This window comes from Telopea speciosissima, chromosome 3 (genome assembly GCF_018873765.1).
Source record: "Telopea speciosissima isolate NSW1024214 ecotype Mountain lineage chromosome 3, Tspe_v1, whole genome shotgun sequence".
In the NCBI taxonomy this organism is placed as follows: Eukaryota; Viridiplantae; Streptophyta; class Magnoliopsida; order Proteales; family Proteaceae; genus Telopea; species Telopea speciosissima.
Window position 1 is genome coordinate 29,543,540 of NC_057918.1, and position 23,099 is coordinate 29,566,638.

Below are 23,099 nucleotides of genomic sequence, written 5' to 3' on the forward strand. Positions count from 1 at the left end.
TAGACACAAAGAAGCTAGTGTGCCCTACACCAACGGCTTAGAGAACCTTTTTCATTTTATTTTTTTATGGATGAGGATTCCCTACACAATTCAAATCGTCTACGATGCAGCTGCCCATAGCGGCCTGTGCGACGCAAACTGGGCCGCACACGCAATGACCGCCTTACCCCCAATCGGGCATTTACCTCGTCACATGAACTTTCATTTTTTTTAAGCTGGCGTTTTACTAAACTTTTTCCATTTTTTTTTAATAAGAACATGAAAGTAAAGTATGTACAATTAGAAACCAAATAATATGTTATGTGAAGAAGTAGAAGAAAATAATCTAATGGTGAATATGTATATCATCCTTATCTAAATGAGTGAAGGAGGAACCAATCAGAAATACATAACAATGGTGAGGAACATCTTCCTTCTCCACGGGTGAAAGAAAAGTTTCACTTCAAATTAGTTTGAAAACCATTTTTTATTCCGGATTTGAAGAACATTTAGGAACAACTGACAATACAAATTCAAGTTTATATATTTTATACAGATCGGGCTCCTCTCCAACACCCAAGGAGTGCTGAAGGAAGCATCCAACGGTGCTGGACTGCTGGGCAGGCGGGGATCTATGCCTACGTGGGGCCCAGCATGATCTCGACATGCCCAGCAGCCCAACGCCATTGGATGCGTCCCTGGGCATTCTATGGGCGTTGGGCTGGCAGGAGAGGAGCTGAATCCGTTTTATACACCTATGCAACATTACAGCTGGCATTTAGTTAATCATTTAAAAAGGAATAAGTTATGCCAGATAATGATGTAGGCAATCCATTCACTGAGTTTGAGTCCCAACTGAACAACATCTTAGTAAACAAGTCAGATTCTCTTAATTGTCATGTAATTAGCTCGGATGTTGACTATATAATCCGTCAGCAGTCCAGCACCGTTGGATGCCTGCCTGGGCATTCTCTGGGCGTTGGGTTCACAGGAGAGAAGCCAAATCCGTTTTATACATCTATACAGCTGGCATTTAGTTAACATTTTAAAAAATAAATTATGCCAGATAATGATGTAGGCAATCCATTCACTGATTTTGAGTCCCAACTGAACAACATCTTGGGAAACAAGTCAGATTCTCTTAATTGGTATGTAGTTAGCTCTGATGTTGACTATATAATCGGTCAAACAGGTCCGATTGTCTGGAAAAAGTCCATGGCTAGGGCTGGGGCCCAACTTGAACCATAAAAGTAAAAACTAATAGGGTGCTGAAGGAAAGTTAGCATCAGTAACTCAGGAAACACAATGCAAATCCTAAAGAACCCTTTCAATTTAAGCTGTTAGGCAAGGCAGAAGGTTGGATTTGATACCTTAGGGATGGCCAAAATTGGTCCTGATGATATGATAATGCAAATGGTCAGATCCAATGAGTTGATAGGGTTAGGAGGTGGAGGAAACAACTGCTTTTGTTGTTGATGTTCTATTTTAATGATAATGAGATAAAGCACTGATAAATGATTTCCGGATAAACCAGAAGGGAGCAGAATTGACACTTCCATATCAGAAGAACAAAATTGGAGATGAACTTGAAGCCAAAACACAAAACTGGGAATAACTCATTAAAAGAAACAGATCAATTAGTAAGCAAGGTGGAAGTAGATTTACAATTTAAGAGCAGCAATTGCTTCAGGTTTAAAATCAACCCTAAGGCCCAACACCCTCCTCACCTCAGCAGGAGTTAATCTCCAGGTCATGGGACCTGAGTTCTCACCCCAGAAATCCAGTATCTCAGAGACCTTTTCCAAGTTGAGGATGGTTGCCATCTGAGTTAGACGAGCAAACTTGTCTCTCACAGTCCTCTGTGTCATGCTGGAGAAACGACTCACCAGAGCCCTTGCATCCCTGTCAAGCTGCAGGCCCCCAAGCTGACTGAATCTCTTCTGCATCATGATGACTTCAAGTCTCTTCACAATGAAATCGATGATCAAGTGGATAAACGAATCATAGTTATTGGCTGTCATCAGCGACTGGAACCATCCTGCATTGGTCTCAACAGCATGGAGGAGCCTGTGGACCCATGGGTCATTCACCTCATTCTCTGCATACTCAGCCTCAGAGAGCTCATAGCTGATTGTTGCCACATTGTCCAACACTGGACGGATGCGAGGTGTCACACTGGCCACTAATTGCTCCATGCCAGCATTCCAGGTTTGCTTGAAACTGTTGCTCATCTCTCCCAATAAGGATAAACAAGATTTCACCTTCTCCCTATTAGCTTGGGCAGGGAACACCTGATAATAAAGGCTAAAACATGGTTAAAATTTAAGTTTCGGATGACCTCTCCAAGCATGCAAGGCATCTAGAATGACAGGATGGGACCAAAACCAGGTGATGATTTTTTTCAGGATGATCGCATACATTTATAACTAAGGAAGCCTTAATCGACTAATCAAACTAAAGAAGCCTTAATCGACTAATCAAACTAAACTACCTAGTACTCTTGCATGTGCAATGAAACACTAATACTTTACAACAACAAAATCATAGCCTTATCCCAACTTAATGGGGTCGGCTACATGGATCCTAAAAGGGGCAAAAGAATAGTAAAAAAGAAAAGGGGGTGGGGCATACAGCATCGACATAAACTCTAGGGTATCGACCATAGGTACGTACCACTTCTTACAACCCGACATTTAGGCCTCGAAATGGAGTGTAAAACAGGAAACATCACATCTCACATAGTCCAACTACATGGGGTCATACTAGGAACAAGGCCTAAGCTAAGCATGTCTTTCTTCACCACTTCTCCTATGGTTATCTTAGGCCTGCCCCTGGTTCTTTTGGTTCCCTCAATAAGGATCATGTCACTCCTCCGAACTGGGGTAACTGGAGGTCTTCATTGAACATAACCATACCACCTCAAACGACTCTCTCTAAGTTTACCATGTATCGGAGCTACTCCCAACTCAGCTCTAATAAGATCATTCCTTTATCCTTTCTGATAAAGAAACACTAATACTTCAGTTTTATTTAGTGCTAGTAGGAAACACTAATTCAGGAAGCTACAGGCCAGTTCAAGCGGTGATCGAGTCCAGAACCTTGAAATGTTCTTCTGAGATGGATCATTTGTCAGAAGAACCAAACAGCAACAGCAGTCTTAAGGGACGAATGAGAGAAGGCACTGACCTCAGTTACTACTCTACTTCTTTGTATTTGGCTTTCTTTCTTTTTTTCGGCTGTGTGGGGGGGGGGGTGTCATAGCCTGGGTATTGTTTTAATAGCTTCTCAAAATTCTAGTAAAATTTTGACATTTTCCTCCTTGAGGGATGAGAAACAGCTTCCCGGCAAGTTAGGGGGTTCACTTTTACCTCTGTCATGGATTTTAGTGACTCATGTCCTGTTGCTCTTTCTACAAGCCACCAAATGTACTAGCAAAAGTTGGATTACACTCGAGACCACCCAATACATTACAAACACCAACATCTCTAGCATCTGCAGGGAAAACAAGGTATGATGGAAACTTCAAGACTTCAGTTTCTCAATAGAACAGCAATAGATCCCAAGAATACAAAGTCTAGAACAATTAGGCTCCACTTTTTTTAACTAAAATAGAACTCAAGAATTCGGAGAACTTCAGACTAGGCCTAGTTTGCATTGGTAGTTTTTACATTTAATTTTGTATCATGGTAATGATGATAGATGAGTAGTCCAGCTGGAACATTACATCCCACTAAAGCTATAAGCCTATAATAACCACATCTAGATAGAAATCAAACTCCACAACTTAGGTAGAGATCTTGATTCCTATTGGTCATGGAGTTAAAGTAGATAGAAATCAAACTCCACAACTTAGGTAGAGATCTTGATTCCTATTGGTCATGGAGTTAAAGTAGATAGACATCAAACTCCACAACTTAGGTAGAGATCTTGATTCCTATTGGTCATGGAGTTAAAGCATGAAGATGGAAATATTAGATTCATGTGATGCACAAGTATCTCCACACTATCTACTTTAAATATAGGTAATTACTAGCCAATTAGACTCTCTCAATCCAGAGTACAATAGAGGTTTCCTTTCTTAGATTTTAAATAAATAAATAGTATTTAAATAAGAGAACGATTGAAGTTGCCCACTATGATGCGGATTTCTCACTAAACTGGGCTTCTTTGCTTAGGATTGGGTTATATACATGTTGGGCCTTTGATCCCATGGGTTTTCTATGTAATAGGCCACTTTTATGTGCCTAAAATATGGGTAATTAGGTTGGATACGAGATTCCTTAGTTTTATTTTTATGTAATTAGTGGTCATGTGATCATTTAAGTGATCATGTGACTTAGTTAAGTGGTCATGCAACAACTTAAGTGGCCATGTGACTATTTAAGTTGGATTGGATTAGGACTCTATAAACCCAGACATGTTTTGAGTCTATTTCCTTCAGTATTTCAGTTTCCTGGTCAGTTTAGGTTACCTAATAGGTTAAGGATTGGGTTAGACCTTTCCTTCTTAGTGGAGTCGTCTATTTTTTAATCTTTTATATAAAGTTGTAAAGGGGGCAAGCAATGAACACGAATTTTGATTAATGAAAAGCTTTTTGCTGCTCTTCTTCTCCACTGAAGATTTTTGTCTTGTGTTTAATCAAGGCTGGTGGGATTGGTGTTTGATCCACAATCGACACCTTGTGGTATGAAGCCCGAGTGGTTCCTTTGATCAAGTTTTCACCATCAAACTAAAGAGATTGAGACAAACTCAGATAATTCTTTATTACCTGATTTGATATATTTATAGTACAAGAGAGAATGGTGGCTGTCCACCCATATAGGATATGGTGGCTGTCCACCCATATAGGCATTGGTTTGAACATTAAATGGTGACCTATATGGCGGGTTTAAAAAAAAAATAGTACAAGAGATAATGAAATAACTAACTTATACAAAGAACAAAGATGTTTAACATACAGAGAATCATTCAGTTACAAGTCGTTATATTATAATAGATGACGTAGGCTCTAGACTCTTAGGTGAAGAGAGTTTCTCCTTAACACAAACAGAGTTTCTCCTTAACACAAACAAGCTACTGCCAAGGAAATTCTGCAACTATAATAAGTTTGAATCATCCCCAACCCCTACCCTCTTCTTCTATCCTTCTATACACCCAAACTCTAGTTTCCCCCTTTTTTGTTTTCAATTTTCCCAAGACCTAAACATCACCCAGCCATAACCACCCATCAATTCTGTCCCATATTTGGATCGAACCATCCCCTCACCTATTGGGAAACTCAATCCAAACTTGGTCCTCATCTGACCATCATAAACCCTAGATTCCATCTTCTTCCTCCTTTAAAAAATCTGAAACCCAAACCTTGCTGCCGATTCATTCCAGCACACTTCCCTCCATTAAAACTTAACGTAACCTTCACTGGAAGACTCCCCACCATCAACTTGACCTAACCCCACCATCAAACTCTAGACCCCATTAAACCCTAACCCTAATTTGACCAAAATCACCTATTTTGACCTAACCGAACTACCTGTTCAGATCAGATCATCAGATCCTGGTTATTGGTTCCTAGTTGGATTATTCAAACCTTGGACTACATTACACTAGCTCAGTTGGCAAGGTCTATTGCTAATTATACCATGGACCTAGTATTCGTTCTTGCTTCACCCATTGTGCTATATGGACTTCCCTCAGGCGAGCAGGCTGCTTAATAATGACTTCCCAGGAAAAAGGAAAAAAAAAAAAAAAAGAAGAGAAATTTCATTTTAGATAAAGAATAAAACAAAAGGAGTTTGAAAAACAAGAAAATGAGGAATATACAAATCTATACAGCAAGTAATTACAAACACTAAAAACTGATTGTTTATATGCTGACATTCTAAAGTAACATCTACAAGACGTCACAATTAGCTCTTTTCTGTTAGTAAATATGGTCTTTTTCAATTATGGGACTTGTCTTTTCTTTTTTGTCTTAGGATCTAATTAGAACACGAAAGATTTTAGGCCATGGGGTCTGTTTTAATCAAGTCCAAGTTGCATAAAGGGTCAAGTATAATCTCTTAATCTTGGAGTTAAAGAGATTCTATATATCATTGACAGCATCATAAATGATAAATCTGATCTTGATGAATGTAATTCTGCTTTGGATTCTTGCAGATATCAACCCTCTTATCCACAGCTGAAATATTTTGCTATTAGCAATGTTAACTACTTTTACTGCTGATTAGGGGTAGTTGCTCTTTTCATCTCTTCAAGGCACTGTTACTGACGAGGTTAGTGGTGCAGGAGTATCGTAGGGAGCAATTGATGTAGCTTGATGTAGGAGCATTCTGGATCTGGCTTTTAACCTATTTTTTCTTTCCTTATTCTGGAAATCTGATCTCACAGCCTGTTACCTATATTATTCTAAATCAGAGATCAAGTTGGCCCATTACATCGAAGCTGTTTAGGGTCTTTGATCCCCTTTGTGCATCAGTTAGGACCTCAAAACAAAGTACACGTAAGGAGTCAACCATTCATCATCAGTCACACAAATTGGTATTGTGGTCATATTAGGAGTTTTAGTTAAGCCAGGAAATTAAGTTTGATATCGGATAAGTATCTAAGTAAAGTTTATACAAATCACAAGTGAAGCATGGTTAGTAAGAGGTGGTAAACAAAAAGGTGCAATTTCTCTGCACCTGCAGTTAAGTCCATTGTTGTTATGGTTGTTCATGTCCTGCGGCTGTTCATAAGTTTCCACAATTCTGTTCAGCTGTTTACTTGAAACTTTTTTGATATTTCATTAGTTCTTGACCTGTAGCTGAATCTTGTAATCAATTTAATACCAACCACTTGGTCGACATTATTATTATCATTGCTATTTGAATGCATTTCTTAAAAGGAATCAGGTTTACCCCCTACAAACCAACCCTCTGAAAATTACACCTCTAAGAATTGAGAGAAGCTAGTACTCTCTCAACTTGTCCCTTTATTGCTTCTAGGTAATACTCCTTGTTCCAAATGTGACTGAACTTCAAGCTCATTCAGCAGAGTTTCTTTAATTTCTACCTTGCCCTAAATCTCACATTATGCATTCTGTATTTTGAACTTAGCCACTGTACAGTTGCAAGTAAAGGGAATTGAAGGACAGTGAAACTAATCTTAAAAAGAGAAATTGAAAACTTTGTAATCATGAATATGTAACTTGTAACTACTTTAAAATCCCAAATATGATAGAGGAAATAATTGAACTTTTCAAATGGAATCATATATTCCGATTCAAATCCAAGGAAGATGGTTGAAAACTAAAGTAAAATTTAATTACAAGAAATAGAAAGGTTTTCAGTTAGTTACACAATCGCAGTCGGTAGAAATTACATGATTACAAAATTTTCATTTTTTTTTCGTTTTGATTTCATTTCCCTTCCCTTCGCTTCACTTCCAACCAGATGGAGCCTTAGCCTTTCCCTCTTTTTTTCCCAATGAATCCTTTCTTTGTTTCTATTACTTATTGATCCTGGTCAAAAGGGGGCATCATTATCTGTTGAAAAGGGTTACCTACAATAATTTATTGGGTGTTAGAATAATAAACATGGGAGTATTTTGAGCAAGGGTAGAATTGTAATTAGGGCTGTGACACTGTTCACGTGAACAGTGTCGTGAACAATGACGGTGAACACTATTGGATCAATTCTGTAATTTTTCTCTCCCCTCTTCTATTATAAATATAGGGGCTTGGATGTTCATTAATATATCCAAGCATGGAGCTCTATTCTTTCCTGTTAACATGGCATGAGAGCAGGTTTGAGTGTGGGTTCAAATCCCTCTTCTTTTTCTCCCATCTTTCTCTTTCTCCTCCTTTTTTTTCTCTGGTTTCTTCCATTATCACAGGGCAGCACTAATGAAGTGTTCCATGGATCTAGTTGCTGCCCCTCAATACCTCATTCATTGATGACCTAATTAAAGATCGATAGCAGCTGTGCCACTTCCTACCTGCGATTTTTTAAGCTTCACCTTAGGGACTGCTTCCTTCTCTATTAGTGAGGATCAATTCTCTTTTTTCTTAGAAGATCAAAAACAGCAGGGATTTCTTTGACAAGCTACTATTTTTCAGCCTCTTCCCTTCATCAATATCAGCCAAAAAAACCCTGACAAGAATGATCTAGGGTTTCTGGGCTTCTGTTGCTGCTGATTTTTGGGGGAGTGTTTCACCATCAACTAAGGAGCACTCGATCTGTTTCTTAGCCACATCAGCTTTGTTTTTTTGGTTTTCTTTCACCTGGACAGCTTCTTGCGATTTGGGTTTTCTCCCAAAACCCTGACAGGATCGATCTCACTCTCCTCTCATCATCTGCAGCCACTTTTTGGAGGAGTGTCTCCTATTACCAGCAAGAGCACTCGATCCCTGTTTGCGCTGGTTCCCACAGTTGAGTGTGAAGATCTTGTTTTTTTTTGGGCTTGGTTCTCTTCTATTGTGCCCTAATGTCTGACGACACTTCTACTGTTACTTCTAGCCTTGATGGACAGCCACGACAAGAGTATCTTCCCTTTGCTTCCTCCATCAAACTTGATGGCATTAATTACCTGATGTGGTCCAGGTCTACATATCTCACTATTGTTGGCCGTGGTCTCACTGGACATATCACTGGCATTGCCGAGAAACCATCTACTGCTGGTCCTCTTCAGGATCGATGGATCTCCAATGACTCTCAAGTCATGTCTATTTTACTTAACCCCATGCAACCAGATCTGGCCAATGGTTATTTGCAACTCGAAACTGCTGCTCAGATTTGGATGGCTGTCAGATTTGGATGGCTGCGAAGGAAACTTATGCACAGGTTGAAAATGATGCCCAGGTTTATGAACTCCGCAAGAAGATTCATGACACTACTCAGAAAGACCTTTCCATCTCTAAGTATTATGTTGTCCTTCGTAGTCTATGGAGGCTCCATGGTAATCCAGCTGATTTTGAGGCTAAGCGTGTTACTCCTGGGAAATCGAAAAACAGAGCCAATCATACCGAGATTGATCCCACGGTTCCTTCTATTGACATTGGTCTCTCCCAGGATGAACTTCAGGCATTCCGTCGTATGTTAGAGGCTTCTGCTGCATCTACTACATCAACTCCTGCCAATCAATCTGCCACTTCAGGTTCCCATTTTGTCCACTTAGGTAGTCCGTTTGCTGGTTATTGTGCATAAGTAGTCTCCACCCCTTGGATCATAGACTTTGGTGCCACTAATCACATGACCGGATCCTCTAGCCTCTTTTATCGATATTCACCCACTTCTGGGAAAGACAAAGTTCGGGTGGCTGATGGTTTCCTCTCCTCTATCTCTGGGAAAGGCTTTATCAGTTGCTCTTGGTCTATCTCTTTATCCTGTGTTTATATATACCTAATTTTACTACTAACCTTCTTTCCATTAGTAGTCTTACTCATGACTTGAACTGTAAAGTGACTTTTTTCCCTTCCCACTGTGTTTTTCAGAATCTAATAGCTGGGACGACGATCAAATGGGGCAAAATGCATGGTGGATTGTATCTGCTTAATGATGGTCGTCCTCCTTCACCACTACCACCATCTCCCCTTCATCAAACTTCATTGGTCTCTTATGAACTTCAACAATGGCATAATCGATTAGGTTACCCCCCTTTAGGAATTTTATCTCATTTATTTCCAGCATGTTAAACAATGTAATAAGGATGACTTTTTTGTGAGGCTTGTGTTCTGGTCAAACAGACTCGTTCAACTTATTCTATTTCTAATAAAAGAAATCTTTCCCTTTTTAATCTGGTTCATATTGATGTGTGGGGTCCTAGTCGGAAACCTTCTATTTCTGGCCATCATTGGTTTGTTTCCTTTATTGATTGCCATTCTAGGAGTACCTGGGTGTATTTGATGCATAATAAAATTGTTGTTTTCTCATGTTTTCAGCATTTTCATAAATTGGTTCAGACCCAGTACAATGCCACTCTCAAATTTTTGTGGAGTGACAATGGCAAAGAGTAAATGGAAGGTCAGTTTCAAAATTACTTTGCTGCCCATGGGATCCTCCACCAGACCAGTTGTGTGGATACCCCTGCCCAAAATGGAGTGACTGAAAGAAAAAAATTGCCACCTCTTAGAGGTGGCTCGGGCACTTATGTTTGCCTGTAATGTTCCTCCCCAAGATTGGGGGGATGCTATTTATATTGCAGCATACCTTATTAACAGGCTACCTACCCAAGTCCTTGACTCTTGTATCCCTGCTGCCCTTTTAAATGGCTCCTCAACCTTTATAGTTCCATCTAAAGTTTGTGGTTGTGTTTGTTATGCAAGGGATACGCGATCCCCTAGGAAACTTGAACCTCATGGCCTTCGGTGCGTTTTCTTGGGCTATTCTCCCTCCCAGAAGGATTATAAATGTTACCATCTGCCCACCCGTCGTACCATGGTGAGTTTGGATGTCATTTTCCATGAAACCCTTTCATATTATCCCACTACACCTCTTCAGGGGGAGAATTCCAGTGAAGAGGTGTATACTCTTGGGGCCCTCTCCCTCTTGAGGCTCCCGTGTATAACCAGCCTGAACCCACTCATGTCCCTCACATACCATCTAATGAAGAGGATTCCCCACAGTTCCTGTTTAGAGAGAGCCTACTCCAGTCCAGAATACCATTGGAGAATTTCAGAAGATAATTAATGACTCAAATCTCAAAACATATCAAAGAGGATTTTCCAAATACAATTAGCTTCCCTCCACTGCAGCACCAATACCCATTCAGTTGCCGATTCAAGATCCGGATCATCCTCCCACTCCAGGTAAAATCCCTTCTCCTGAGTTACCTATTGCTCATCGCAAAGATACTAGGACTTATACTCAGCATCCTATATCTAATGTTGTCTCCTATAATTCCCTTTCTTTTGTTTCTTCCCTTTCTTCTGTTTGAACTGCCCAGAATTGGCAGGAAGCTCTTGCAAATGGAAAGTGGAAGGCAACAATGATGGAAGAAATGAGAGCCTTACAAAAAAATGACACATGGGATATTGTGGTTCTTCCTCCAAGGAAAAAACCAGTTGGATGCAAATGGGTGTTTGTGGTAAAGCAAAAGGTCGATGGCACTGTGGATCGATATAAGGCACGATTGGTGGCAAAGGGGTTCACTCAAACATTTGGGATTGACCACCAGGAGACCTTTGCATTTGTTGCCAAACTAAACACTGTCAGAGTGTTACTATCTTGTGCAATATATCTAGGATGGGATTTACAACAATTGGATGTGAAGAATGCCTTCCTCCATGGAGAGCTTAAAGAGGAGGTATATATAGACATTCTACTTGGGTTCTCATGTGACAAAACCAGTAGCAAGGTATGTAAGTTGAAGCGTGCTTTATATAGGCTAAAGCAATCACCTCGTGCCTAGTTTGGAAGATTTCACAAGGCTATGGTTTCTGTGGGATATAAGCAGAGTAATGCTGACCATAATCTGTTTATCAAAAGGAATGGTGATAAAGTAACCATTCTCATAGTCTATGTGGATGATATTGTGGTGACAGGGAATGATGGGGATGAGATCAAAAAGTTAAAGACTTTCCTTGCCCGTGTATTTGAAATAAAGGATCTGGGAAAGCTGAAGTACTTTCTAGGGATAGAGGTTGCACGATCTTCAAAGGACATCTTTCTTTCTCAAAAGGAAGTGTATCTTAGATATATTACCTCAGACCAGGATATTAGGGTGTCACCCTACTGATACACCTATGGAGGCTACTACAAGACTCAAAGAAATGAAGGTGAACCGGTTGACAAAGGTTGTTACCAGCAGCTGGTAGGGATACTTATTTACCTCCCTCACACACGGCCAGACATAGCCATTGTCGTGAGTTTGGTAAATCAGTTCATGCATGATCCTTATTCCTCTCATATGGATGTTGTTATTTGTATTCTTTGTTATTTGAAATCAGCCCCGGGAAAAGGAATCCTCTTATCTCCTCATGACCATCTACGAGTTGAAGCGTATACTGATGCTGATTAGGCTGGATCTTCTAATAGAAAATCCATATCTGGTTATTGCTCCTTTGTAGGTGGAATTCTTGTTACTTGGCATAGCAAGAAACAGAACGTGGCAGCAAGGTCTAGTGCTGAAGCAGAATTTCGTGTTATGCCACAAGGCATTTGTGAGGTTTATTACAAGATCTTGGTATTCCTGTCCGTCTTCTTATAATGTTGTATTATGACAACAAGGCTGCCATTAGCATTGCTCACAATCCAGTTCAGCATGATCGTACCAAGCATGTGGAGGTTGATAGGCATTTCATCAAAGAGAAGCTGGAAGAAGGACTGATTTGTGTTCCTTTTGTGAAGTCTGCTGATCAATTGGTTGATGTGTTCACTAAAGGGTTGAGTGAGAAAGTCTTTCATCCTATTTTAGTCAAGTTGGGCATGTTTGATATTTATACTCCAACTTGAGGGGGAATGTTCGAAGAATAACCGTGGGAGTATTTTGAGCAAGGGTAAAATTGTAATTAGGGCGGTGACACTGTTCACGTGAACAGTATCGGTGAACAAAGTCATGAACAGTGACAGTGAACAGTGTTGGGTCAATTCTGTAATTTTTCTCTCACCTCTTCTATTATAAATAAAGGGGCTTGGATGTTCATTAATACATCCAAGCATTGAGCTCTATTCTTTCCTGTTAACATTGGACCTACAATCTAGAGGGATTGGTTTCTTCTTTGTTCTTTTCCCCTCTTAGTCTATCCTAAATCACACAATTTTCCACATTCTGATTTATTTCCAAATTGAATTTCACTATGCTTATCCATCACGTTTGAGGGACAGACCATATGGTTTTTCACTTCTTCTCTTTTGTTTTTTTCAAGGAATATCTTTCTGAATCTGCTTTGCAATTCCAACAATCATATTGGTTGTAACCAATCTGTTTTACTCAACAACTTCAGTTACATCATTCAGGCAAGCCATTCAATCAGGTCAGTCCAAGGTCTAAAAGACGCAATCAGAAATGGGAATCCGCCTCCATCGATTCTGATTTGAATCGGAATACACCCTGAACTAGCAGAAAACCTAGAAATTAGAATCAGGTAGAAGAAGAAATATTTCCACAGATACGTGGTTTTTTTGGAGCTTTTTATTTAAAAGAGTTGTAGATCTTGCCACAAGAGGTAAGTTTAACTGATTTTCTGCTATTCTAGTAATTAAAAGAAGGAGAAAATAGCCAAAATGAAGATCAAAAAGCATTCATGGCCTATTCCAAAATAGATTGCAGGAATCAGCATTAATGGGAATTGGGGTCAGCCGATTCAAATTGGAATTAGCTGATTTCACAGATTCCGACCAGATTTCTGAAATGATGGGTCAGTCAGAAATATTTTTCTTCCCAATTTCATTTCTGCATATTTTTCTCTTATAATAGAAGAATTTTGGTTCTTATAGATCACTCGTTCAATAGGGATTGCTTGGTTTTCACTTTTCATTAGCTCATTTCAATTTACTTTTTGCACTCGTGCTATTGGTTGTCATCACTCAATCTTCTTTCAAGCCCAGCCAACACTAGAATTGAAACCTCTGTAAGCATTTTTATTCTGCAGATCAGCCACCAACCCAAAACAATCGCACCTGTCAAGAGAAAAGAGAATCTCTACTTTCTGCAACTAGACCTTTTGCTTGAAATTACAGAGCATTATGTTTCTCCTTTGAGTTGATTAATTTCTTAATTTTTTTTCTATTTTTACCATATTCACAATCCCCAGAAGAATGGCTTTTTGCTGTCCAGTTCCTGTTTGAATTAGGAACCCTAATCCTAGCGCAGGTGAAGTTGAGAGACTTATACATTGAATCAGCAAATTGTCTTGAAAAGTTTTTAGACATATTATTTCTACCACAGGAAATCAACACAAAAGCTAAAGAAAATTGATCACTCACCTCGATGCATTGCTCCTCAATCTCATTGCGCAGTTTTAGGATGTACTCACTACTCACATCCATATTGTTTAGAGAAGTTGCAATCTCTGTGCCCATCTTTAGCACACCAACCCCACCTGAGAACAGCTTCGCACCCAGGTTTGGCTCTCTCATTTTTCGCTGCATTGCCTCCTGGTATTCATTGCTCAGCAAATTCATTGCACCACTAAGAATTGCAAGGACAGAGTTAATATTTGAAGTTGATATCGCCCTTCTGCAGCAACTCTGTAAAACGTAGAACACATCATCCACCATCGAAGATGTATGGCAGTTGGGAACATGCTCGTCAATCTTTATAGCCTTCCTAACATTTTCTACCATAAAGAATTCCTCCAGAATCACATAAAACCCAGTAACATCTTGAACGACTTTGCTGAAGCTTCCACTCCTAAATGCTTTTGTTGCACGAGGACCCAATTCTGGATCGACAGAACTCAATCCCCTGATCTTTGACACCATGAATTCCGTGTAATCCTCGCCCAACTGTGTCAGTGACAATATTTCTTCCAGGAACATCTCAATCTCCCTTGGATCCGGTCCCTCTACAGCTCCAACCGAAAGCAGGTTTTTACTGTAGGAATTTATCTCCGATGCTAACCGAACCAGTTTCCTGTAGTCCATATACTTCTTTAAGATGAGAGAACCTCGGGAATCACACTCTTCTTGAAGCTCACAGATGGCATAGACAATCCCGTCTTCTCCACAGAGGCCCCGCAGGATCCCGTCGTTTTCTTCAACAGCCAAGACAATGTCTTTGAACAGATTCGTCAAGCAACCAACGAAATCAACCTGGCTCGGCCCACCTGGATTCTGCTCCATAAGCTCGACCAACTGCTCAAATTCTACCCTAGACCTCGAAGTAATCACTTTCCTCAGGTATGCAACATAAACTTGCAATCCTTCGTCTTCAAGGCCAAGCGGAGAAAAGAGCCCAACGAACCGTAGGATTGTGGGATGATCACGTTGATCAACAGCGGCGGACATTCTCTTCCGAACAATTCCTTCGAGTTGTCTCTTCGATGCAAGTAACTGCTCCCTCTGATCCGACCCTGAGTCCTTGTATTTCGCATCGATCTGCAGGAACGTCTGAATGTACTGGGCGGCTGCTTCATAATCCTCCGTTTCAAGAGCTTTCTTCACTCCCTCGATGCAATTACCCCTCTCAACAGTGGCATCGATGCGTGATAGCGTAGATTGGACACGAGATTGGGCGAGATCAAGCTCCCTAACTTTACCGCTGACCTGGTCGGCGAGATTGCAGGTGGAGCGAACGTTTGCGAGCATGTGATCGGAATCTGCCTTAACGATCTCGAGGACATCGGCTGATTTCTGTAGATTGAGGAGTTGTCTGTCGAGATCGGTGCGTTGAGAGAGTAGATTATCGAGCTCGATATCGAGGCCACGCTGATAGGCGATGCACTCGTGGAGTAGACGGGTTATGGCTCCCACATCTGTAAGCTTGCGAACTTGTTCTAGGGCTTCAGAACTCCCGAAATTTACAGAGGAAACGGAATTCTCTTGAACTTCGTCCGTAACTGAAGATGGTCTGTTTGTCGTAGACATTGCCTTCTTTTTTCTCGAGCTCCAAACCACTTCACGGCACTGAACTACTGACAGGCTCAAGCCAAATCCCTTTAAAACGCAGATAAAACTTCCAGGATCACAACAGAATGAAAAAGATGACACCAAGGAAGAAGACTCATAAACTCGAAATTTGCAGGAATCAACATATTCAGATTCTCAGACCCAATATAGAAGATTATTCTTCAAGGGGTCAACCCCGATTGATTATATAATTGGATACCCATCTTCGAACAGGAGAGGGGAAGGGGGAAGAAAATCAAATACTTGACTCTCCAATTCCAAGCAAATACTTATTCACTTTCACAATTTTTTTGTGCCCGACCATACTGGTGCTGCTGCTTCATCTTTCGGATTGGGGTCTTCTGCTGCGCGAGCTGCCCCAGCGGCCCTGCTGCGAAGACATAGAGCCAGGCGCAATGACCGCCTTACCCCTGCCCGAGCGCCTTGCCCAAGTGGGGTTAAGGCGGTCATTGCACGCAGCACAGCGCAGTTGGGGCAGTGCTCAGTAGAGGAGCCGGATCCTCATCTTTCTCACTAGCGCATGCAAAACACGTAGGTGGGATCTGGCTCCTCTCCAGTGCACTCCCAAGCTGGATGATGCTCGGATGCACCCCAAAGGTCGACAAGTGGCTGAGGTGTCGTTCGAACAATGAGGATAGATATGCACATCTGAGCGTAAGGCACATGCAATGGAGAGAAGGATTTCCAGCTCAGATGTGTGCATCCATCCTCACGTTCAAACGGTACCTTGGCCAAGTGTCAACCTCTTGGGGTGCGCCGAACATCGTCCAGCTCGGGGGTGCGCTAGAGATGAGCTCGATCCACACAGATGAGGAGGTGATAGGACAGAAGCCAGCCCAATACACATAACCCGTTCATTAGGGAAAAATTTTTGCTACTACGCCCATAGCAGGAATGTTCCTGCTACAAGGCTAGCAACCAAGAAAATGGAATAATTCACTTCCCCTTTGAGTTCATAAATACCCTCCAAGGTTTTAGTATTTTCTAAATACACCTTAAGATCTCATTTCCTTGGCTGCTAGCCTTGTACCAGGAACATTCTTGCTACTAGTGTAGCAGCAAAATTTTGTTCTGTTTTCCAAAAAAAAAAATTCGTTCTTAATCGGGGCCAAGCGGCTGAGAGTTCATATACTGTGCATTTTTTTTTTTTTTTTAATGAGAAAAACGAAAAATTCTATTAATAACTAAAAGTATTTATAGAAGTGGCATTTGAGAGATGCGAACATTTATCCACAATAGCCTTGAGAGCTAAATGACCTAACAACCGAATTAGATGACCATCATGGCATACTTTAAAAAGAGTTAAGGAAAAGTTAGAGATTAAGTCTGCTAGTTCTAGATGTAAGATTTTCATAAGGTGGGCTGGCATAGTCCCACTTTATTTTATTAAAATCGGTTTAGTTGTGTTGATGGGAGCTGCCTTAATGGTATGAGTCCAGTTACCATGTGTGAACCTAAAGTATTGTTTCCTTAATGGGAAGGAAACCCTAGTTTCTATACAGGGTTGGTCCCTACCCTCACCACTATAAATAGTTGTCACTGGCCCATTAAGTGATTTCTTAGAGAAAACCTAAAGTCAAGTGGAAGATGGGAGACCAAACCAACGTTCGTGTGCGACAAGGATCGTAAAGCAAGTTTTCTGCTTCAGCCATTGATCTAGGTACGCCATTCGCACCTCCATAGTTTATGTGTATGCTCATTGATCTCCATGAATGTTCCGCATGATTGTTTATTATCAATGGTATCAGAGCCTGATCATGGTTGATCAATGAGGCTGCAACTTTTTTTTAATTTTCTTGGTTCCGTGTCAATGAATCGGATAGATCAATAAATTTAAAAAAAAAAAAAAAAATTCGCCCATGGCCGTGCGAACCAAACTAATTTGGCCGAATGTTCTCTGTTTTAGTAGCAATAAACAAAAAAAAATAAATGGAAAACCCTGCTACGGCCATGGCCGTAGCTGTTTTGCTAAGGCGGGTTACAAATTAAAAAAAAAGGATTTCGTGTAATGGCTGTAGCTTCTGTTCGATCTGTTTTTGGGACATCCGACCTCGGCATAATGGTCGCCGGACGGAGAGGATCCTTCGCCGGGGTTACCAGTGGGCGTCGTGCCCCTGTCCGACCATCGCAAGGGGCGGTAATGGGGTTTTTTTTTTTTTTTTTTGAAACCCTAAATTTTTTTTTATTTTTCCCAAATCAAGTTTCTGCTTGGGTTATTTGCCGAAATTCCATCTGGGGTTGTGTTCGCCGGTGTACGGCGGACCTTCGCCGGTCATTTTCCTGGCCGTCGGCCCTTGTTTTGGCCACCGGAGACTGTTGGCAGTGGTGGGATTTTTAAAACCCGTTTTTCGTTTTCCTGCTTTGCGGTTTGGGAAGAAGATAGGGGAATATTCCCTTGTCGATTCCCTTACCTTTTTTTATTAAAGAAATAAATAAATAAATAAAAGGAAAGTAAAAAAAAAAGTCAAATTGGTAAGTAAGGGTTTGCCAACATGCGCCTTTGAGTTTCGCTAACGTGCACCTGGGTCGGGTCGACCCGGTGACCCGGATTTTGACCCGCCCCGGGTTAACTGACCCGTTGACTGGTCAAAATTTGCCCGTTGACCAAAAAACAAAAACTGAAAATAGATATAGAAACAGAAAATAGAAACGGAAACGGAAAACAGAAGACAGAAACATAAATGAAGTTGTTTTGGTTTTTATTTATGGTTTATTTCTGGTTTATTTCTCCTTTCATTTATAAACAGAAATAAACAATGAAGTTTTTTCCATTCTGTTTCTATTTATACCTTGTGCTATTCTGATCTGTCACGATAGGGAACACACAACTACTAACACTTGGAAAATTTTGATGTGTTTCCAATTTTCACATTGTGAGACTTTATGATTGTCATTGTGTTGGTATATTATTTACTTGATTTGAACACCTTGCATATATTGTTTCATACCTTTGTGTTCGAAATTACAGTATAAATCTTTGATGGAAATTGTTTAAAATTAAAAAGGGCATACAGTAGCAATTCAGGTCTGTAGGGTTCCGTAATTTTAATAATTATGCTTCCACTTAGTGGCCTGATTGTTGAGGTTGCGAAATCGCTATTGACCATCCAGATGGATTGCAGTCAAGGAAACCATATGACGAACGATGTGCTTTTGCCACCACAGGTGAGTCTTCGTTTGGTCGATTTCGCTTGATAGTGTAAGGGTGACGTTTTGGGCTTCACAGCTTTGGAGGTTCTTGTCTTGCCACCACAGGTGACGGTATCTTTAGAGTGGTATTGATTCAAGCGTCTCGCCTTGCATGTGAGAGATTCCACTGCGTGTTGGGTGATCTTGCCACCACAGGTGTGACCCCGATGACGCCGGATCTTTCCCCAGTTTATGTTTTCCTACAGTTATTGAAAATAAAATTGAGATAAATCTGATTAATGAGCCGAAATTAATCAGTTTTGATTATATTCTTGGGATGTTGATATGCTTCCAGTTTTTCCATATTGTATGTTTTGGTAAATATTTGTAATTATGTTTACCAGTTATGACTTCCCAATTTTCTTCCATCAAAGTTCTAAATGGTTCAAATTTTGAGGAATGGAAAGATTCTCTTATCATCACTCTTGGGATTATGCGACTTGATTTTACCCTAAGAGTTGATGAGCCCACTAAGCCCACAGCTGATAGTGACACTGCAACAAAGACTCTCTATGAAAAATGGGAGGAGTCAAATAGGTTGTGCTTATTGATTATGCAGCACACCATGGACAAGATGATAAAGAAGAGTGTGCCTGCAACTGAAAAGGCTAAGGATTTTCTTGTAGCTGTCAGCAAGAAATTCACCAAACATGATAAGGCTGAAAAAGGTACTTACATGGAATGGTTCACAAACACCGAGTATGATGGTACAAGTGGTGTACGCAACCATGTCCTGAAGATGACCAACTATGCCAATAAGTTGGGAGAGATGGAAGTAACCATATCAGATTCTTTTCTTGTGTGGCAGATTATGAAGTCACTTCCATCACAGTTTGAAAGTCTCAAGAGCTCCTATGGTGCTAATCAGGCGGAGTGGAGTCTTGAGGAGATGACCACCATATTGGTGCAGGAAGAAGAAAGAAAGAAAAAGGAGAAAGCAAATTCAGCCCATTTTGTTTCCAATAATGGGGGTAAGAAGAAGAAATTCAAGAAAAATTGGAAAGGCAAGAAGTCAGGTAACCAGCAGGCAAAATCTGAGAAAACTGATCAGAGTTTGAAACACACTAGAGCTAAAAAGAAGGGTACAACTAGGAAAGGTGAGGTACTAGAGCTGGTTCATACAGACATCTGTGGTCCATTCACTCCTGCTGCCATGGGTGGCTACAGATATTTTATTACCTTCATCGATGACTTTTCCCGTTTTGGCTATATTTACCTTATTTAAAAAAAACCAGATCCCTTGGATGTTTTCAAAATTTTTAAGTCTGAGGTAGAACTTAAAAGGGAAAAGAAGATAAAGAGTGTAAGGTCTGATCGTGGTGGAGAATATTATGGCAAATATGATGAAACTAGGCGTAACCCTGGACCGTTTGCCAGATTCTTACAAGAATGTGGTATTGACGCTCAATACACTATGCCAGGATCCCCTGAGCAGAATGGGGTGGCTAAAAGGCGAAATCGTACCCTTATGGATATGGTCAGAAGCATGATAAGCAATTCATCTTTACTGGATTTTTTGTGGGGTGATGCATTAAAAACAACAGTATATATTTTGAACAAAGTGCCTAGTAAGTCTATTCCCAAAACTCCCTATGAGTTGTGGACTGGCAAGAAACCAAATTTGTCTCACCTACATGTTTGGGGTTGTGCAGCAGAGGTTAGACCTTTTAATCCTCAGATAAGGAAACTTGATCCTAAAACTATCAGTGGTCATTTTTTTGGTTATTCAGAAAGATCAAGGGATTACAGATTTTACTATCCTACACATTCTACCAGAGTTGTGGAATTTGATCGGGCAGTATTCCTTGAAGATAATATGGAAATTTAGGCTGCTCAACTACGTAATTTGGTTTTTAAGGAGGAGCGTGTTCTTGTGCCTGTGCCCTTGACACATCCGCTTACAGTGGTATAACCTCAGACTGTACAAGATAATGTTCTCACTCAAGAACCTATAGAGCCTGTAGTAGTTGAAGCTGCACCACCTATAGTTGATGACATTCAGGACCAGCCTATAGTTGATGTCCCCTTGAGGAGATCTGAAAGAGCTCGTAAGTCTGCTATATCTGATGATTATGTTGTTTATTTGCAAGAGCATGAGTAAGATGTTGGCATGGATACTGATCCAATTACTTTTGACCAAGCTGTTAGTGGTTCAAATTCTTAAAAATGGATGGTTGATATGCGGGAGGAATTGGATTCCATGTCAATCAATGATGTTTGGGATTTGGTGAAATTGCTAAGAGAAAGTAAACCGATTGGTTGTAAATGGATTTTCAAGACCAAGCGGGACTCCAAAGGCAAGATTGAACGTTACAAGGCCAGACTTCTAGCAAAAGGATTCAGCCAGAGAGAGGGCATAGATTATAAGGAAACTTTTTCACTGGTCTCGACCAAGGATTCTTTTAGAATCATTATGACTTTAGCAGCGCATTTTAATTTGGAGCTTCATCAGATGGATGTCAAAACGGCTTTCCTTAATGAAAATCTGGAAGAAAATGTGTACATGATGCAACCTCCTAGTTTCGAACAGACTGGGAGTGAGCATTTTGTATGTAAGCTTAATAAATCTATTTATGGTTTGAAACAGGCATCCAGACAGTGGTACCTCAAGTTTGATAAAGTTGTTACATCTTGTGGTTTCAAGAAAAATCTGGTGGATCAGTGTATTTATCTGAAGATCAGTGGGAGTAAGTACATTTTCCTTGTGCTTTATGTTGATGACATTCTCCTTGCCAGTAATGATGTGGGTCTTTTGCATGAGACAAAACAGTTGTTATCTAGTCACTTTGATATGAAGGATCTTGGTGAAGCCTCTTATGTCTTGGGTATTGAGATTCATCGTAACAGGTCTCGTGGCGTTCTTGGTTTGTCTCAGAAAGGCTACATTGAGAGGATACTGAAAAGATTTAACATGCTAGCTTGTTCACCTAGTAAGGCACCTGTTGTGAAGGGGGATAAATTTGTTAAGTCTCAGTGTCCACAGACTGAATTGGAACGTAATCAGATGAAGAATGTTCCTTATGCATCTGCTGTTGGTAGTTTGATGTATGTTCAAGTTTATACACGGCCTGACATTACCTATGTCATTAGTAGACTTGGTAGATACTTGAGTAATCCCGGTGAAGCGCATTGGGTAGCTGCCAAGAAAGTCATGAGATATCTACAGGGTACTAAAGATTTCATGCTTACTTATAGAAGATCTGATTCTCTTGATGTGGTTGGCTACACTGATGCAGATTTTGCAGGATGTCTAGATGATCTGACGTGTATATTCAGATATGTTTTTCTCATGGCTGGTGGGGCTATATCTTGGAAGAGTCTCAAGCAGACACTTACTGCATCCTCCACTATGCAAGCAGAGTATGTGGCGTGTTATGAGGCCACTGTTCAGGCATTATGGTTGAGGAATTTCATTTCAGGGCTACATATTGTTGATTCTATATCTAAGCCATTAAGGATGTTCTGTGACAACTCAACTACAGTTCGTTTTGCTCATAACTACAGAAGCACTTCTGGTTCCAAACACATTGACATTAAGTATTTTCTCGTCAGAGAGAAAATTCGGGAGTCACAGATCACAGTGGAGCACATCACTACAGATATTATGATTGCTGATCCTCCCACTAAGGGTTTGACTCCAAAAGTTTTCCAGGAGCATGTTACTAAAATGAGATTAGTTTGCTCTTTTGATGCATTTTATTAATGGGAGTTTTACTTATGTATTCAGTTACTTTTGATTTTCAGTTATCCCATCTTATTATTACTATTCTCGAGAATACGTGCATTGTTTTATAGCCATTTGTTTATGTGTATACACTTGAATAATTGCCTCCTACCGAATAAATTGAGGCTATATATGGTGTATCTACTTCATTCGGTATTCAAGGTTCCAGTCAATACACGCACATCCAGTTACTATCAAGAGTGTCACTTGGATTGAGAAATGGTGCTAGTGTTTTGGGACATCTGGATCCAGTCCCAATGAGCTTCCTTGGGCGAAGCATAAGCGTTTTGAGTGACGTTTGCGGTTGATGAGACCTTCAGTTTTTGTCTCATGTGGCTCATTCGGTTTCCGAGCCTGGACCAATTTGGAAAATTGGCATGCTGATCACGGTCTTATGCATTTTTCATACCACACTCTTATACTGTACAACCCAAGTCGGTGAGGCAATAAACACTTTGACGTGTTAGGTCCCATGTCTTTTTAGATGTGATGATCTACACTGTTGGGTGTTTGTAGTTTCATTCGGGCAAAGGCATCAGGTTTAAGGTGTACTCCATTCAATACTATCTTTTGTGGCCACAATCAGTTTGTCTAAATCGGAGAGTCATTTTAAAATGGTTTTCAAAACAAAACTTGTGACATATGCAGCCCAAGTGGGAGAT

At 40.4% G+C, this 23,099-nt stretch overlaps 1 protein-coding gene across 1 annotated transcript; it reads right to left on the bottom strand.

Moving 5' to 3' along the window:
• Positions 1-1,565: 1,565 nt before the first annotated feature.
• Positions 1,566-15,664, bottom strand: LOC122656010 (conserved oligomeric Golgi complex subunit 4-like). Its single transcript, XM_043850425.1, has 2 exons — positions 13,881-15,664; positions 1,566-2,270 (listed from the first exon to the last, which is right to left on the bottom strand). The coding sequence occupies exons 1-2, from the start codon at positions 15,480-15,482 to the stop codon at positions 1,641-1,643; spliced, it is 2,232 nt and encodes a 743-aa protein (XP_043706360.1). The 5' UTR covers positions 15,483-15,664; the 3' UTR covers positions 1,566-1,640.
• Positions 15,665-23,099: the final 7,435 nt, after the last annotated feature.

Bases quoted from the DNA above. Each gene is read 5' to 3' on its own strand.
- LOC122656010 (XM_043850425.1), bottom strand. From the start codon at position 15,482: ATGTCTACGACAAACAGACCATCTTCAGTTACGGACGAAGTTCAAGAG. The intron at 2,271-13,880 runs GTGAGTGATCAA...CTTTATTATCAG, and splicing joins TTGAGGAGCAATGCATCGAG to GTGTTCCCTGCCCAAGCTAA.